The sequence below is a fragment of the Gossypium raimondii genome, chromosome 12 (assembly GCF_025698545.1).
Source record: "Gossypium raimondii isolate GPD5lz chromosome 12, ASM2569854v1, whole genome shotgun sequence".
Classification (NCBI taxonomy): Eukaryota; Viridiplantae; Streptophyta; class Magnoliopsida; order Malvales; family Malvaceae; genus Gossypium; species Gossypium raimondii.
In genome coordinates, this window is record NC_068576.1 from 13,314,551 (window position 1) to 13,332,933 (window position 18,383).

The 18,383-nt window shown below is 31.9% G+C and overlaps 1 protein-coding gene across 1 annotated transcript; it reads left to right on the forward strand.

The window, feature by feature from the left end:
- Window positions 1-11,435: 11,435 nt before the first annotated feature.
- On the forward strand, window positions 11,436-16,150 carry LOC105763346 (mitogen-activated protein kinase kinase kinase 5). Its single transcript, XM_012581546.2, has 12 exons — window positions 11,436-11,536; window positions 11,668-12,148; window positions 12,591-13,217; window positions 13,295-13,382; window positions 13,500-13,562; window positions 13,658-13,821; window positions 14,018-14,093; window positions 14,522-14,581; window positions 14,654-14,779; window positions 15,057-15,266; window positions 15,342-15,439; window positions 15,579-16,150. The coding sequence occupies exons 2-12, from the start codon at window positions 11,682-11,684 to the stop codon at window positions 15,772-15,774; spliced, it is 2,175 nt and encodes a 724-aa protein (XP_012437000.1). The 5' UTR covers window positions 11,436-11,536; window positions 11,668-11,681; the 3' UTR covers window positions 15,775-16,150.
- Window positions 16,151-18,383: the final 2,233 nt, after the last annotated feature.

An 18,383-nucleotide genomic window follows, 5' to 3' on the forward strand; every position in this document is an offset into this window, starting at 1 on the left:
TTTTTTTTTTTTTGCATTTGACATGTTGAAGCAAAATTTATGAAGGAGTTTAAGAACAAATATTGGCGTAAGGAAGTTGTTAATGCTAATATTATTTATTTATTTATTATTTTCTGAGGTGTAGTTGAGATGTGGTTTAAGTTTTTTTGTTAACAACACATTTATTTATTTGTGTACTAGGATACACACTTGTTAGACCTCGATTTTAGGAAAGGTATGCGGATTTATGCTTATATGAAGATAGAACCATACCATGGTTGGCTCAAATAGAGGTTGAGCAATGGGCTCAATGTTTCGATAGAGGATGACGCTATGGCCACATGACCACAAACCTTGCCAAGGCTACTAACACTATTTTGAAAGGGACACAGCATCTTTATATAAATGGTGTGGTAAAAGAGACTTACTACAGGATAGGTACTCTTTTTGCTTAAATTGGGAAGCAGTTCGAGGCAATGATTAATGATGGCCACACATGATGTAAAACATTAATTGATTCTATGGAGGAAAATCAGAATAAGTCAAGCTCGATGTTGGTGAATGGATTCACTAAGAGGGATCACACTTTTATAGTTTTTGAAATGGTAAATCCGTATGAAAGAGTCATTATAGGAACATACCTCGTACATCTACATCAGAGATGATGTGATTCCGGGAGGTTTCAAGCTCTCCAATTCCCGTGTGCACATATAGTTGCAACAGTTGCTTGTTGTCGCTTTGATTCAATAAGCTATGTCGATGAGATTTACAAGTTAGATACAATCCTTAAAGTATATCAACATGAGTTACATAGACTAAAAAAATGTTGCATACCGACCAACTATTCCAAATAATACAAAGTTGTTACCAAACTCGTTGTTACATAGAAATCCAAAAGGGCATCCAAAATCGTCTCTTATCAATACTAAAATGGATATTAGAGAGGAATGACAATGTAAGCACTGTGTGTTTTGTAGAAACGAAGGTCATAATCGAAATAGTTGTTTGAATATTCTAATGCATGCTAAGGGTGAAACTTAGATGATTTGAGATGTGGAAAGTAAAATATATAGTTACAACCTTCATAGTTACTTAAATGTCTTTTTTAATGTATGGATGATTGAGGTTGCAACTTAATATATTCCAATGATGGCAATTCAACTCATTAATCACCTTAATATATAGCCATATTAACAATATACTAAAATATTAATCACATAACAATTAACTAAAGTAAAATGAAAAAAAAATCACAACATAAAATTAAAATGTAAAAAATAAAATGTTCAAAATAAACCAATAAGAACTTAAAAAAAATTGAAAAAATAAAATGAAAAATAAATTCTTAATATATTAACAAATTAAAGTTCATAGTGGACAAAAAATTCACAGCTCCTGCCTATGTCAAGGTCTGGTCAAATGGTAATGACAAGGAGGAGGTCGGATTCTTTGTGGTCATTAACGTTCCTCAAGGTAATCATTGTCATCGCTATCGTCATCATCACGCGTTTCAACCGTAGGATTTGGAGTACCATAGTTGTACAGGATTGGTCAAGTTATTGTACTGGTATTCTAGCCACTAGACCCAGTTTTGAACGGGTCCATTGTTGGACCTGTTGATGTACCAGTATTCCATCCAGTGAACCCATCTTCGTACTGGCTCATGAATCGACATGTTGGTGTATTCATAAACCCCACTTCGTATCTAACAACCCTAGGATCCGACATTGGTGGATATTGTGTAAAAAAAGGGTAGATGACATATTCATTTACCTATAACCAATGTGTGTGTTTAGGGTTGTCATCCACACAAAAAGTGGAATGTGTGCGTTTCAGGTAACCAACGTTCAACCAGCACTGTAACCAATGCTTGAATCATTTTCCAATGCTGCATGAGAGTCACGTTGAAAACACTGACATTAATAAGATATGAAAAAATGGTTGGATGCATGTCCTCGATGCCCAAATTTCAATGTCGGATGTTGTGCCTCTCCCTCTAATGGTGCCTATAATAAAATAAATATATTAGTTGTTTCCAATTTTTTAAATAAAATAAAGAATAACTTCTTAATATAAAATTTTAAAAAGATTCAATTTTTTGCATGCAAAGAAATTTTCAGTTACAAGATTTTACCAATTGATCAATGTGGGATGAAATATATCTACCTTCGGTTCTCAACAAATTTCCCCCACTTGTCATTGTTACAGAATTTGTAATTTATCTCCAATTAATAACTAACATTTAAATTGAAAATAAACTAAATATACCAACATAATAACGTTTAAAAATATATTAATATACTTATAATAATATATATATATATATATATATATACTTTTACAAATACTTAACAAACAATATATATAAATATATATTAATCTATGATTCCATAAACATAAATCTATAACCAAATGTATAATTAAAATACAAATAGTTTTTCAAATACTTAATAAAAACCTTATTATAAACTTAAAACAAAGAAAAATAAATAAAAATATTATTTAAACTAGTAATAAACTATATATTTTTCAAACAATTACAAATAATATATATAAATATCAATATATCAATATATTAATATTGAAACTAACAAGAATCTCAAAAGTAATACTACTAATTAACATTAAAAATAAAATATTCTCACTTTAAAAATTTCTTTATATTTATTAATATTAATAAGCATAAAACAATTAAAAATTACAAAATGTACAAAAATTTAAAAATATATTATCATTTAGGGTCTGCTTTGGACAACATATATATAGTAATTGAATGAAATTACATTCTCTTGTAATTACAAAGAATGGTAATTTCTGATGTGTTTTGTTGATAGAGTATAATTACATTGTAATTCCCTATGTCATGTTTGGCAAGACAAATTATAATTACACAACTACATAATTTATATTTTAAAAATATTAATTAGTATAAAAAATTATTAGCATGATAAAAAAATTTCTAAATAAGTAACAAATTAAAATTAAATCATCAAATGTTTTATGTTAGTCCAAAAAGTAGTTGATAATACAATCTCTAATAAAATAATAAGAAAAATAAACATCATATGCAATTTTATATAATTGTTCTAGTGTTCTATATTTGTTGAGTTATTTCCTCTTTAAAATTTAACATAAGTTCCTTTTCACCAAATGTTTATCCTTGACTAAGTTCATCATCATCTTAATATGTATCATTAAAATAATCAAGATCTCTTTTTCCATGTACTCTTTGAAGTATAAATCATCCAAAATTCACCGAATAAAGCTATGAAGTATGCAACATGCTAGTGCAATCCAACTTTATTTTTTAATGCTATGCTAAGGTAATGTTATTAATATTGAAAATATCTTTTAAAACAACAAAAGTCCTCTCAAGTCTCAACTACATTTCAAAACCTTAAATGTCTCAAATTAAAGAGTTTGTAAGTCGTTTCTAGTGCTTGTGTCTAGTTCAATTTTCTCAAATGATATCTTAACCCACAATATGGTGTAAGAAAACCTTTTTTATTTGCATAATTAACATCTAACATGTAATATTTGGGTCCAAATAATTTTGTCGTGCATCTTAATTTGTACTGTTCCAATTTCAGATATTTTACATGGAGAGTGATTCTTCATCAACACAACTCCATCTTCAACTGAACTATAGGTAGAGAAGTAGACACTATTGGGACACATGTGATAAGAGAACCTTGAATCTAAGATCCATTCGGAAGTAAGATGAGAGCTTTCGCTCGTTGACACCAGAAAGAAATCATCACCTCTGTCATTGGCTACACCAGCATAAGCAACTTCGACTTTCTACTTATCTTTCTCGTCGTTTTCAGTATCCCTTTTTATTTTATTTTGAAGTTTCCAACATTATGCCATAACGTGGCCCACCTTTTTTGCAATAGCCACAATATTTGTCACGATTTATGGATTTGGACCTTACTTTAGACCTGTTTTGACCTGTCTTTTTGGTTTTTTGTCTACCTCTTACAATTAGAACTAAGCCTTGCCTGTCTGGTTTTTTGTTTGGGCCTAACTCGTTGTCAAGTTTATCATTACTCAGAATATTCCCCTTCACATCCTCGAATGAGAGATGATCTCTCTCATAAATCAAAGTTTCCCTGAAAGTTCTATAAGAAGAGGGCAAAGAGCATAACAATAACATAGCTTGATCTTCGTCACTAATCTTTGCTTTGAGATTCTTTAAGTCATTAAGAATGGTAACAAACTCGCTAAGATGAGTTCTGATGGACTCACCTTTGGCCATTCTAAACGTGTAGATACGTTGTTTTAATACTAACCTGTTGGCCAGAGATTTTGTCATATATAAAGCTTCTAGTTTTTTCCATAATGCAGATGTTGTTTTCTCCTTCAAAACCTCCTATAACACATTATTCGTGAGGCATAATTGAATAGTGGATAGAGCCTTTACATTGAGCTATTCTCATTCTGACTGATTCATATATGCAGGCTTTTTCCCTATAACAACCTTTTTCAGACCGTTCTGAACCATTATTACCATAATTCGAACTTGCCACAAAATGAAATTTGCAATTCCGTCAAACTACTCAATATCGAACATTGATGCTACCATCTCTGAACGAGTTGACTACGAAAATTGAACTAGCTTTGATACCAGTTTGTAGGGGATAAACCTGATTAAACAACGAACAACAAGAAGAAAATAAGAATCGAAAAGATCGAACATGCAAATTTTTTGTGGAAAAACTCATTAAAAGAGGATAAAAAACCAAGGGCAAAAAGAGATTTCATTATAATAAAGAAGAGTACAAAAGATGGAGAGAATTAAAAGAAAACCCAAAGCCCCACAAGAAAAACCCTTTGAAAATAAAGAAAAAAATTTCTCTCAATCTAGATATTTTTATGGTGTAAAACCTAGAGTAACTAAGGCCTATTTATACGCTGAAATTCGTAGCATATATGGCTACGACAACTCTAGGTTAATTAGAGTTTAAGTGGGAAACCAAAAATATAGTTTAACTAGGAGAAGAAAAGCCAAAATAAAATTTGGTCAAAACAAGAGGCATTCTCCCACAATAAGCAATTACACCGAAAGCAATTACTAAGTGGCTTTCCAAACACTACCTTAAAAAAAATCAACTATTCTACAAACAGTTAACCTTTAATCAAACAATATAACTAATAATAAGCTATAATATGTCAATATACCAATATTTTCCCTTTAATATAAAAAATAAACTAATTTTTTTAAAAAGTTAACAATTATAAATGTTAATATATCAAGCTTTTAAAAATAATACACCAAAATATAACAATCTAGTAAGATACTAACATCTAAAATTAATATATATTTCAAATATAACAATAAACATCCCACTAATCTCTAAATTTCACATTTATCAACTAACAAAATTTTAAAAAAGGTTACTTGTTAATGATGAATTTGTAGAGAATTTATTACAAATATGTTGTGTTGGAAAGAAAATTAGAGAAGAAAAAGATGTTGGGAGAAAATAGGAGAAGAAAAATTGTTGGGAGAAATTGAGAGAAGAAATTTTTTGATAGAAAATAATAGAGTGATTGTCCATTTATATACACAAAACTAAAAAGATTAAATTGCATAATATTTAAAACTGTTATTCAAAAATAATAAGTAACCTATAGTTACCTACCTCAATTATTTATTTATTGCATGCTTTAATAATTTTTTTACTTCTGCATGTTAGTATACTTTTTTTCTTTTGCTTCTTTCATGCATGTTTGTTCACATTTTCATTATTTTATTTCTTCTGCTATATGTAAACAAAACACTACATTTTCCTACTTTCTTTTTTTTTTTCTTGAATGCATGCTACCATTGTTCTACATTTGTTTTCTTTCTTGCAATTTCCTAGAAGCGCACAAGTTTCTTGTTGTTGCGTGGAAAAAAATGGGAATAGTGAAGTTGGGCCCTTAGAGTGCCAACTTCGTTTATTTCAGTAATTAATTTTGTTCACTCAAATAATCAACTCAAAATTACCAAGAGGGGGTGAATTGGCCTTTTAAAAATTTTGTGGTTGCTAAGAAAAAAAGATAGAGACAATGAACATGTCGATATATAGTGATTCGGCCCTAATTGTCCACTACCTCAACTTTCCACAACTAAGGATTTTCTCAAATTTACTAATTTGACAACCTTTGAGGACAAGGTTTAACCTTACAAACTCCCTTAAGGTTTCTACCCAAACCTTAAGACACAAACCCTCTCAAAGTGATACAGATAAGCAAAAAAAGAAACAACCCTTACAAGACCAGAATGTTTGCAAATTAAGCTCAATTATAAAGAGAAACACTTGAGCTAAATGAATATAATGAAATCCCACAAGTGTGTTTAAAGAATTGTTGAGAATTGTAAGCTCAATTTTGTTTTTTATTGATATTTTAGCTTGATAATATCTCTTTTTATTGTAGGACCTTTGGAAGCTGATATTTATACCCCCTAATTGATTTCCAATAGTTGTAATTGTTGGAGAAATGAATAGAGTAGTTGCGAATGAAATAACCAGTGCATTTCATTCACTTGCAATTACAAGTATCGATCTTGCTAACAAGGTATTGATATTTTTTTGCATTTAATACAGAATTCAATGACCATTAGAGCTAAAAATATCGATACTGTAACCTCTCAAACCCGGCCTAGACGTTATGACTAAATTGAAAAGGCTAAATTAGCCATCGAAATGGCTAACTTACGTCGCTTTTGAATTCCTTAAATAAACTCATTTTTAGAGAAAATCTTAGTTGTGCTTTGAGTTAGATTCATTCATTCATTAGGTCGTGTATACTTAGGATTCATTTTTTTTTGATAATGTTGTTTTAGAAAAACCGTTTGCTTGTCGCTCTTCTTAAAAAAAACTCGACGTTAAACTAATGCAGCGAAAAAACCATTTTTCAAGTCATTTTGGAAACTTAGTTGCCTTATTGATTTGTTTTTCAAAAATGGTTCTTTTGCAATGCAACGAAAACTAGAGAACAATATCAAATTTTAATTAAGCCCGATATCATGCATTATCCGGTTTTTACGCTTGAGTAATCCATGCAAGCAAAAATCCCAGAAGAAAAGTTACTAAGCCACAGACCAAAAATAATTAACATTACAAACCAAAACCAATAGATACTGATTAATACTTATTTAAAAAAATAATTCGAGGTCCAAGGTGATTCTTCGAATGCCGAGTTTGGTCCTAATTTTTAGGTTTACCTGAAAAGTTAAACACTATTAGGGGTGAGCTTATGAAAAGCTCAGTGTGAGTCAAACAATTATTTAAACAAACATAAATATCGAATACAATGAAACAGATTAGCTTTAATAGAAGAAAATAGAATCATCATAGGAATTTCATATCATTACATAAGCATTATCAATATCGATGTCAAACAGTGTATGAGCATGAGTTATCATTCATTCGAGTAACAATCATCAATTTTGATACCATTCAATGCAACACGATACAACACATATCATAAATCAATAACATTCAAATATGTTGTGAGCATGATGCAATGCAAAAAGTTTTCTACCCATACCATCCGCTACACACCACGAGTTCCCCAAAACCCGTCATCTGAACTCCAAAAAATTTTGGGCTTAAGCCCGTTGTGGTTAAAACCACCAATAACAATATGTAGAAAATTCTACCAGTAAAAATGCAGACAAGCTGTCAGTAAAAATGCGATAAATTGCCATTCCCCTCGGTACTCCAAGTGCAGTGCACTGACTATGAATAATGCGAACTTAATATGTCGTCAGTACTCCACAGAACTCCTCCTCCAACCACAAAATCTCAACCCAATTCATATGCAATATGTCACAATCTCATACATAATCATATCTAAATACTTTTCACATTCATTCAACATGCTCAGCAAGTCTTCAATAATCACATACTTTCAGTAAATAGAAACTGTGTTCCAATCTTTCAAATTACCATTGTGTTGGTATCAATCAATATCGTTCAATTTCACATACTTTACGAATTTTCATTGTGTATAAATAGCACCCTTTTCAGTACACAATATAACAAATATCTCATACGTTTAAATCATACATAAGCTTAATATGTCAACACATTATATCATTCAGTCAAAAATTCTCATATCTCATAACTCAAATATGCAATTACAAACTCATTCTAATATTTATACTATCAAACTAGCAATTTTGCCAACATGTCAATCTTTTAAGGCTTGAAACATACCTAGTTCGACCACTCACAAAATCAATAATTTGGCTATTAAGTCAATCCAATTAAAAAGATAATTTATCAAATATAACAATATATTTAACATTTTCAAACAATTTTATGAGTTTTAGACCCACACCTTATTTTTCGCTTCCTCACAGCACACTAGCGAATCTTCCAATTTTCTTTAATAATTCCTTAAACGAACTTAAACTGAAATTTAGTATAAATTCAATCAATTTACCATTAAACCAGCCCCCAAACACCCTCTAATGAGTTCAAACCAATTTTTGAAATTATAACTATTTTATGAATCTAAACTAGTTAGATTCCTTACACTATATCCATGCGAACCATACGTACAGTCGTTCTTCACCTTTACGGATGATTTGGGGCATTTGGGTCAGCACCTAATTCAATAATATACTAGAAAATAAGTAGCTAATTAATGATTAAATTCCTTCATTTAATTAATCCATAACCTTTACCCAACAACTATGTCAAAATAACAAACTAGTTACTCTTAATTGCATTTACGCTTCACGATTTGTAGGTTCCGAATGACCAATCGATCAAGAAAATTTTTCCCTAATTGAAATGGGTTTAAAGGCTGATTAGGAGGGTTCAAGAGCTCAAATTAAGGATGGAAAATATATGTAAGAACCAAGAAACAAAACAACCCCCTTTTCTACACATAAGCGCACACACCACCACCCATGGTGGCCAAATTGGGGCTAAAATTTAAAACGGTTTGAGATCTCATTAAAATCTAGAAAAATGCCTTTGAAATCATTTAAAATCCCCTAAATTCATGATTTGGAAATTTAGGTTTTTAATTGAAAAAAATTAATCAAGAAATTGAAGAGAAAAGAAACCTTACCCAAGCTAGTCGAGAGAAACGACAACGAGACTTTCTTGGCAATGTTCGGGATCGATCTTGGAGTACAATATTTTAGATTTGGGGTTGATTTTAATGAGGAAAAAATGATAGCAATATGGTGGAGAATATGTTAACAAATTTTGTAGCAAAAAGGAAAAAAAAAAGATGGTATAACTAGGTGTAGGCGACGATAACAATGGAGGAAAGGAAAAAAAATTAAAATCAAAGAGAAGGAGAGGAACGACTATGGAAATAAAGAGGAGGATTAAAGGCTGGTTATTAGTGAAATTTTAATATTTATACCTAGGTTAACTAGGCTTGGATGGCCCACACATTAAAATAAGGGGTTTTTGTCAAAAAATTAAATTATTTACATCAGAAAGGAATTGAAGTTAGGACCTCAAGAATAAATTCATTAATGTTTAACCATCAAACCAATGACTCATTCTTAATATAATTTTGAAATATTTATTTAAAAAAAACAAGGCATGTCACATACTAGGATTTAAGGCAAAATTTGCAAAATAATAAAAATGGTGAGAGAGAATGGACTTGAACTTGGGTTTCAAGGAACATTTCACTAACATTTAACCAACAAACCAATACATCATTTATTTCTTAAAAATGCATAGATAATCTCAAAAAATTAGGGCATAGCCACTCTCTCTCAATTTCCAACCTTGATTCTACTAACCCCCTATTTTTGGGATGTTACAGATACTAGTGGACTTTTATCGATACCATATGAAAAGTATCGATACTTAGCTGAATTGATTGAAAAACAGAATGTCAATTTGGTACCAATTTTTGAAAGAGAATCAATATTTTGGAAACTATCGATACTTAACCAAAAAGTATTGGTACTTTTTGGCTTCGAGCTATACTGACTTGTTTTAAAAACAATTTAACTTTGATTGAAAATTTCTAACTTGATTGAAATCATTTTAACTTAATTTAAAAGTTAATTCAAAAGTTTTCTAAAATAGGTTCAAAATTTTATCTCTTAGACTTCATTTGAAAAATTATTTTACTAATTTTATTTAATTTTAACTTTTAATCAAAAATATTTTAATTTATTATTTCAAAACATATTATTAAATAAAGTTTGATATAACAAATTCAATACATCGATTAGTTTATTAAATAAACATCTAAACTAGTATATTTGAAATAATAAAAAACTCTATTTCACCCTATCGATGGTATTCACGATGATGATCCTATATATAAACCTATCTAACAAATGAGCCAACCTTGAACAATTTTTTTTGAATTGAGGTCGATATATATTCAATAATAATAACAACATTTTTATTTCAAGTTAATAATAAGAAATTAAAATTATTAGTTTAATTAATAAAGTGAGTTTTCAGGTTTGCCCAAGTCAACCGTGAATATAGTATATCCTTTTCAATAACTATACCAACCTTTTTTTCTTTTGGATAATACAAACTAATGATTTTTTTCTTTTGGTTATTTGTTATAAAGATTGATCTGAACTATAAAACCACAAAAACCTTTCTGTGGACAGAACCAAACCCTCCCGACTTTAACTAATTCGACAACCAAACCCTCTTATCACAGAATAACAAAATCCCACCTCAACAAATAAATCCCCTCATAAAGTAAATAATTTTTTTTTAAAATTATGTAATAAATATATTTATTAAAAAATAAAAATAAAAATAAAAATTAATTATACTTTAGTTACAATGATAAGATTAATTATTTATAATGTCTGGTACTTATTTCATTATGATTAATTTTATTGAATTATTATATAAAAAATAAAAATATTCTCATAAAAATATAACAGTTTGTATATAAGTATACATTTTAATTATTTTATAACTGAATTGATACTCGATTGACTCATGGCACCAATTCAATAAAATATTTAAAATAAGTATATATATATATATATAATATACATTAAATTTTGTCATGTGGACTCTGTGTGTGAAAGAAAAACATGATAATAAAATTATATTTATAAAAATTTAATAATTGAGTTATAGGTGAAATATTAAAATGTTTATATTTAATTTTTTAGGTTTAAGTTGAATTGTTAGTCATTATATTTTTAGTTGTTTTATTCAAATATTTCATGTAAAAATAATAAAATATAAAAAATATTATAATATTAATAATATTGTTAAAATTTTTATTAACAATAATAACGAATTTTGAAAGTGTTTCAAAGTCAAAATTACTTTCGCTAAATATATTTTTTAAAAGGAAAAATTGTAAATATAAAGATTATTAATTATTAATTTTTTTTTTTTAAATGTGATGAGCAAATGCTAAATAAATCAGCTAGGTGCAGAAAAAAAGAAAAGATACTTTATTAACCTATTTTTTTTTAAAAAAGGGGGTTTCTGTTGTAAACCGCGTAATGTTGCAGACAAAAACCGATTTCTCCATAATTTCCAAACCAAAAACTCCATTGCCCATTGCCATCCAATCCTTTTGGACCATCATTGTACGTTGTTACCCCCTCATTTTTACTTCCCTTTTTGTTGTTGGTGTTGTTGTTAAAGGAACATAGGTTTTCCTCTCCTTTTCTTCTCCAATTTTCTTTCATTTCAAATTTGATCATTTCTTTCTTTTCAGAATGATTTCTAGCCATGCGTCGGCTTCAGAACATTTCGTTTTCTTCTTCTTGTTCTTCCAGCAGCAGTTCCGCCTCCTCCGGATCTTCTTCCAGGAAACATTTTGAAGATAATATTAATAGTAATCAGCGTAACCAGAATCAACGTCCTAAATCCCGTTACCATTACTTGGGGCTTCGCATTTCGGGAGCTAGGCTGCGAAGGCAAAAGGAGCCTAAGCGTCTCCCCGAACAGGAACCTCCAAAGAAGGAGGACCCGCAGGCGTCGCCGCTGTCTGCTGGTTGCGATACTCCGTCATTGTCAACTTCTCCGGCTTCGAAGACAACGTCGTCGGCATTGGCGGTGCCATTGCCGCTTCCGCTTCCTCTTCCTGAAGGAGACGGGGAGCAACGGTTTCCGTCGCCCAAGGAAGTTGGACATAGTAAAGGTTTAGAGGATAGAGATTCAGAAAAAGCAGATGAATCTATTTTTTTGGTTTCAAGGTAGTCTTTTATTTGTTTTTTTTTTTAAATTAATATTTACTTAGAAAGTTCTTGGCCTGGCCCTGCTCCTGCATTAATAGATGCCGTTAGAATTTATTTTTCAAATACATTGAAAACAATATATATAATTTCTTAATAGTTTCTCATTTTCGAAATCATTTGCATGTCTTTAGTTTCTTTCTGTGAATATTTTAGAAACGAATGATATCTTCATAATTGCAATGCTATGTGATTCATAATCTAATGTTAGAAACAAATTATGAGCTAAAGGATGATTTATTCATAAGTGCAACACTACTTGATTGATAATCTAGATGTTCAATCTGAAATTTAGTTTTGTACTTCATTTAGGTTTTATATTTATAGTCATTGTAGGCACTTCTGATAACTTGTTTGACTGGTTTTCAAGAAATTTAGAGTTTTCTAATTTATCCTATTACAGCGTGTTTGCTTGTTGTGACTCGAGGAAGACGACAAAGAATGTTGAAACAGTATCATCCTCTAGGGTGTTGCAACAGGAAGTGAATAAAGGTGATAGTTCCCATGATGAGTTTATGGTGCATTTTCCTATAAGCAGTACTCCAACGAGTCAGTTTGGAAGTCCTGTAGCCACCCTACAAAAAATGAGTGCCACCGATGTGTTTCCGCATTTCATGGTTCCTACAGACAATCAAATCTGGTCTGCACCAGAGATGAATGCATTAGATGTTGCCGGGCTTCCTCCCCGAGCATTCCATGATTACAATGCATATACCACTGATAACACTCCGCTGCACAGTCCAAATAGAAGTCCTCATCGAAAGAATAGAAGCCAAAGTGGACCTCCTTCTCCAATACATCAGAGGTTGTCACTTGAGAGTATTGAGATCTCATCGTTGCGTTCTGAAAGTAATGGCCCTATCTCTGTGCATCCATTACCTCTTCCTCCAGGAGCAACCGTGGCTTCCCCACCAGCTTCCATTCCCCAAGTTGCTAATAAGCCAGAGTCATTGCCAATGAATTGTCGATGGCAAAAGGGCAAGCTTATTGGGCGTGGGACATTTGGAAGTGTTTATGTTGCCAGTAACAGGTATACAAGTTCTATGTATCTTTGCCATCCATTGCACTAGCTATCAGAGCACTAAAAGAGATTCTTGTTTCTGACAGAGAAACTGGAGCTTTATGTGCAATGAAGGAAGTTGACATATTTCCAGACGACCCGAAATCTGCAGAGTGTATAAAGCAACTAGAGCAGGTTTTTCTTTTGCAAATATTACATTTATTCACTCTAGGAGGATAAAAGCGGTGATGACCTAATGCCGTTTGTTTCTTTGAATGTCTTCCTAAGCCATGACTACTTTCTTTATTGCAGGAGATCAAGGTTCTTAGCCACCTCAAGCATCCAAATATAGTGCAGTATTATGGTAGTGAAATAGTAAGTTCCAGTTGCATGTTAGGATTTCATCTCTTCTTCTTGCTCCACTTTTGTCTTAAGAATTTCCAATAAGGAATATAAATTACCATATGCAGGTGGAAGACAAGTTCTATATATATCTGGAGTATGTTCATCCTGGTTCAATTAATAAATATGTTCGTGACCACTGTGGCGCCATAACAGAATCTGTTGTTCGCAATTTCACTCGCCATATTCTATGTGGGTTGGCTTACCTGCACAGCACAAAGACCATCCACAGGTACAAAGCAGTGTCCTGATTTTTGGGTTAAAAACAGCCAATTAGAGTAAAAAAAGTGAATGACATCTACTTGCTTTTGTCCAACTCAAATATTAAGCATGGAAATGCTAGTTGTTTGAGGAGAGGACAGAACCTATTTTCGTATTTTAGCATGAAATATTGGTGGCTTCCTATGCTGTTTACCTTTTCTATTCAGGGATATTAAAGGGGCTAATTTGCTTGTTGATGCATCTGGAGTTGTCAAGCTTGCGGACTTTGGGATGTCCAAACATGTAAGTTTCATATCTTCCCCTTCTCTTTGGGTACATGTAAATAAATAATTAGTAGCTTCATATAAGGCATGTAAATTAGTAGCCAAAGGATCTTTTATCAGCTGATGTCACACAAAAATAAATAATTTAAGGGAAAAGATTCTTTGCAATTCATCCTCCCAATTGCAGTCCTTTATTGGACATTTTAGTTAAGCATAAAAGAAGTGATTAATATAAATGGACATAAGCACAAATGAAGAAGACAGATTAAATCTATGTGTGAAAACTAGAGTTGATTAGCTTGGTGTGGCAGATGTTGTTGTCATCATCATCACAATTTGCCTCTCATCACTTACTGTTACTCCAAGTCATGTTGATTCAAGGTCTTTCGTTAGCTATTATTTTTTCTGATTCTGCTTGAATAATTCTGTATCCATTCCGTTGCACAGCTTAGTGGACAAAGAGCTGATCTATCTTTGAAGGGAAGCCCTTACTGGATGGCACCAGAGGTACCATCTCGTAATTGTATCATCAACTGATATCTGTATTTTAACATACTGACATCATTCGTTTCCCTGCAGCTCATGCAAGCAGTGATGCAGAAAGATAATAGTTCTGAGCTTGCTTTAGCTGTTGATATTTGGAGTTTGGGATGTACAATTATTGAAATGTTCACTGGTAAAGCACCATGGAGTGAGTATGAAGGGGTAAGCACATTATGTATCTTAGTTCACTTAATAAATTAGCTGAGCATTGGAGAAATTTTGACCATTTTAACTTCCCATTGTTGCATGAGATGAGGAAAAAGAAAGTTGGTTATGTGCTTCTCATAATGCTAATGATCATATATTCTCTGCTCTGCAATCATTAAAAATTAAATGTTCCGTAATTATGTGCAAGGAAGGACAAGTTCAATAACTTGGTCTGGTTTGTTTTTAAATAAGAGACATTGCCAACTTCTTCATGTTCTCTTCTTTAATGCAGGCTGCCGCTATGTTCAAAGTGATGCGGGATACCCCTCCCATACCTGAAACATTATCACCTGAGGGGAGGGATTTCCTGCGATGCTGTTTCCAAAGAAATCCTGCAGAGAGACCATCTGCAAGTGTGCTACTAGAGCACCGATTTGTCAAAAGCTCACTACAGTCGGCTACCTCATCGAGCTCCTCATCCTTTAATGGGACAAAAGTCATGGTAAATAACTATGCTTACCCTGTTGTTTCCATTGGCTTATGATAGTTTATTTAATAATTAGTTTAATATATGTAGGATGCACCTCTTAGTCCAGGAGAGCGATCTGAATTTAAACTGGCTCAATCGCCCATGCAACAAGGCTTGCAAAGTGCAAAAACTGTGACTCCTGACTGGTAAGAGTTACATTTTTCCTTGCCATCGAGCTTAATACTTTTTTCTTTCATTTTGCATATTGTAACTGCTGAATTCAATCGAATACTTCCTTTTTCTTGACTATCCACTTCAGCTTCATGCATTATTCTTTTTCTCCAGTGAGACTGCACAACGATCTCATTACAAGCATTCCGAGTTAACAGTGGCCCCACGTTATTCACCTCGTTCAACCCTTGAAGTTCCTCCTGGTTTGTCTCCCTCATCCTCAGGCCCAAATACTCGTCCTCCCAGCCCTTCTGGCACCACTAATAGATCTATCAACCAGGAGTGTAAGAAAAACCATATCTTCGGATAACATTGAAGGAGGAAACATTGTACATTATTTTCAAGGTTTCTCTGATAAGCAGCTTCAAGCATTGCATTGGAGACAACAAAAAGCCACCATCCGACATGTGGCTGTGGAGAACTGAACTAGAAACCCCCTACCTGATTGCTATCTTCAATGCCTAATCGAAGTTCCTGAAGCCTGTTGTCATCCTTGAAGCATATCTAGAAACAGGTCGATTTTGTAAATTATGGAGTATTTTTTAGAGCCACCAAATTGAGAAAGCTTACATGTATATTCTTACAGAAGTTGACATATCTAATCTTCTTAAGTCGAATGAATTAGTAGATTTTAGAAAGTGTAAGTTAGCCATATATATCAATCTTTTCTTTTCTTTTTTTAATTCCCGCATCTTGAGCGCCCTGCAATGCATTGTTTGAGCCATGTTATTGTTTTTAAATGATCTTAGTTTGTAGTATTTGAACTGAAATGCAGATATGAAACTAGTGGCTTTAGCATTTTCTACCTTACTTTAATAACCATCTTTACGCAAGAGTAGGTTATAATTGTGCAAGCCATGAAGTCTTGAATTTCCTTTTGGTTGGGGATATAGAAGGCCAAGGAGAGAGAAAGACAAAGAAAGGCATTTGGGGATCAATAAAATGACCTCAATTTATCCGATTTCAACTTCATCCCTACATTTAAGTTTGGGACTCACCCTTTAAATTTATAATTACTTTTTAGATATTTTAATTGATAGCTTTGATTTTTCAAAACTTTATTCTTTTAAAGATTCAAGCAAAATTTCAATGTGAGATAGATCAAAGTTGGAAATTTTTCTATGAGTTTAAACTTGAGAGATAAAATCTTTGAATAAATTTTTTTGTTGTTAAAAGTTGTTTGTTTTTTAATAAAAATCTAAAGGAGCATGAAGATTTGAACAAAACAAAGCAACAAAGCAAACTCCAAAGGATAAGACTTCAACAAAATAATGCATCACCTTGTAAAATGATCTTACTGAGTTACAATCAAATCAAATAAATAAAAAAAAGAAAAGAAAAAGAGAAACACCAAAGGCAAAACACTAGAAACTTGGATATCACAAATAATCCACAACTCAAGAAGGAAATTAGATAATAGTTTGTGTATGCTTCTGAGGGTTTCATTAGTTTCTCTTGACCTTAATTTCTTTTTTTATGCTTCTGAGGGTTTCATTAGTTTCTCTTGACCTTAATTTCTTTTTTTCTTTTTTCTTTTTTCTTTTTTGAAAATGTATAAGAAAAACTATTAAGCTAAAAACATCTCTTGTCCGAAACACCTTGCTTTCGCTAAGGAACCAATGACCTCGTTGGCTTCATGTAAGATATTTCTAAAGACTATTTCCTGTTTGAGTGAATCGATCTTTGAGCAAATATCCCAATATGTCTAGGGTCGAGACTTCACATTTGTACACCAAGTAAGTCGTTGAACAAAAATCCGACTCAATAATCAAAATGTTCCTCTCCCTTTAAACAAAATTGGAGAATGATTCAAGTGCAATCTTAAACACCATAATCTTTGCAAAATTGTGATCATTAATCCTAAAGGGCATGAAAACATAGCCAACATTGACCGTAACATTTCATCTAACACTGCCACAATCTATTGCCAAATTGGACTAAAGAAAAGTAGTTATGATCACTCGGTATTCTACAAACACTCAAAAGAAAGTATATTTTGCTAATAGCGTATATTGATGATATTTTTATTACAGTGAGTGATGAGGCTGGCATTTTGTCTTTGCGATCTTTTACTCATACTAAATTTCAACCAAAATACTTGGGAAATTTGAATAATTTTTTTGGGTATTGAAGTCACTAGAAGTAAGAAATGTATTTTATTATCTCAAAGGAAATATACTCTTATCAACAAAAACTGGAAAATTGTGGTGTAAGCCATGTAGCACGCCTATAAAGCTTAATCTACAACTTATGAAGAAAGATGGTGATTTATTTAAAGATCTTAAGAGGAATAGAAGGTTAGTTGGAAAGTTGAATATTTTGTTAGCATTGTAAGTCAATTAATATCCTCACCAATGGTGAAACATTGGGCAACTTTGGAAGGAATTCTTGGTTATTTAAAGGGGTCTATTAGACACGGTCTTTTATATAAGAACTATGGGCATGCTAACATTGAATGCTTCTCATATGCAGATTTGGGCAATGTCTAAGAATGATAGGAGATCTACTATCATATTGTGTTTTTGTATAAGGAAATCTAAGTTCTTGGAAAAGTAAGAAGCAAAATGTAGTATCTGATTGAGTGTAGAGTAAGAATCTAGAGTTATGGCACAATTTGTGGGTGAAGTCATATGGTTGCATCAACTACTAAGAGAAATGGGTTTCAAGACATCGTTGCCAGCCAAGTTATGGTGTGATAACCAAGCTATTCTTCACATGTCTTCTAATCTTATATTCCATGAACGAACCAAACACATCAAAGTTAATTCTCATTTTGTCTGTAAGTAGATTCAACAAAAGCTTATCTACAACTTATGTTAAAATGAGAACATTTAGAATACATCTTTACAAAAGCTTTTAGTGGAGCTTGAGTTGATTATATTTGTAATAAATTAGGCATGATTGATATTTATGCTCCAA

Excerpts from the sequence above, each read along its gene's own strand:
- LOC105763346 (XM_012581546.2), top strand. The coding sequence starts at position 11,682 with ATGCGTCGGCTTCAGAACATTTCGTTTTCTTCTTCTTGTTCTTCCAGC. Across the intron at positions 13,383-13,499 it reads GTATAAAGCAACTAGAGCAG|GAGATCAAGGTTCTTAGCCA; the intron begins GTTTTTCTTTTG and ends TCTTTATTGCAG. Across the intron at positions 13,822-14,017 it reads AGCACAAAGACCATCCACAG|GGATATTAAAGGGGCTAATT; the intron begins GTACAAAGCAGT and ends TTTTCTATTCAG.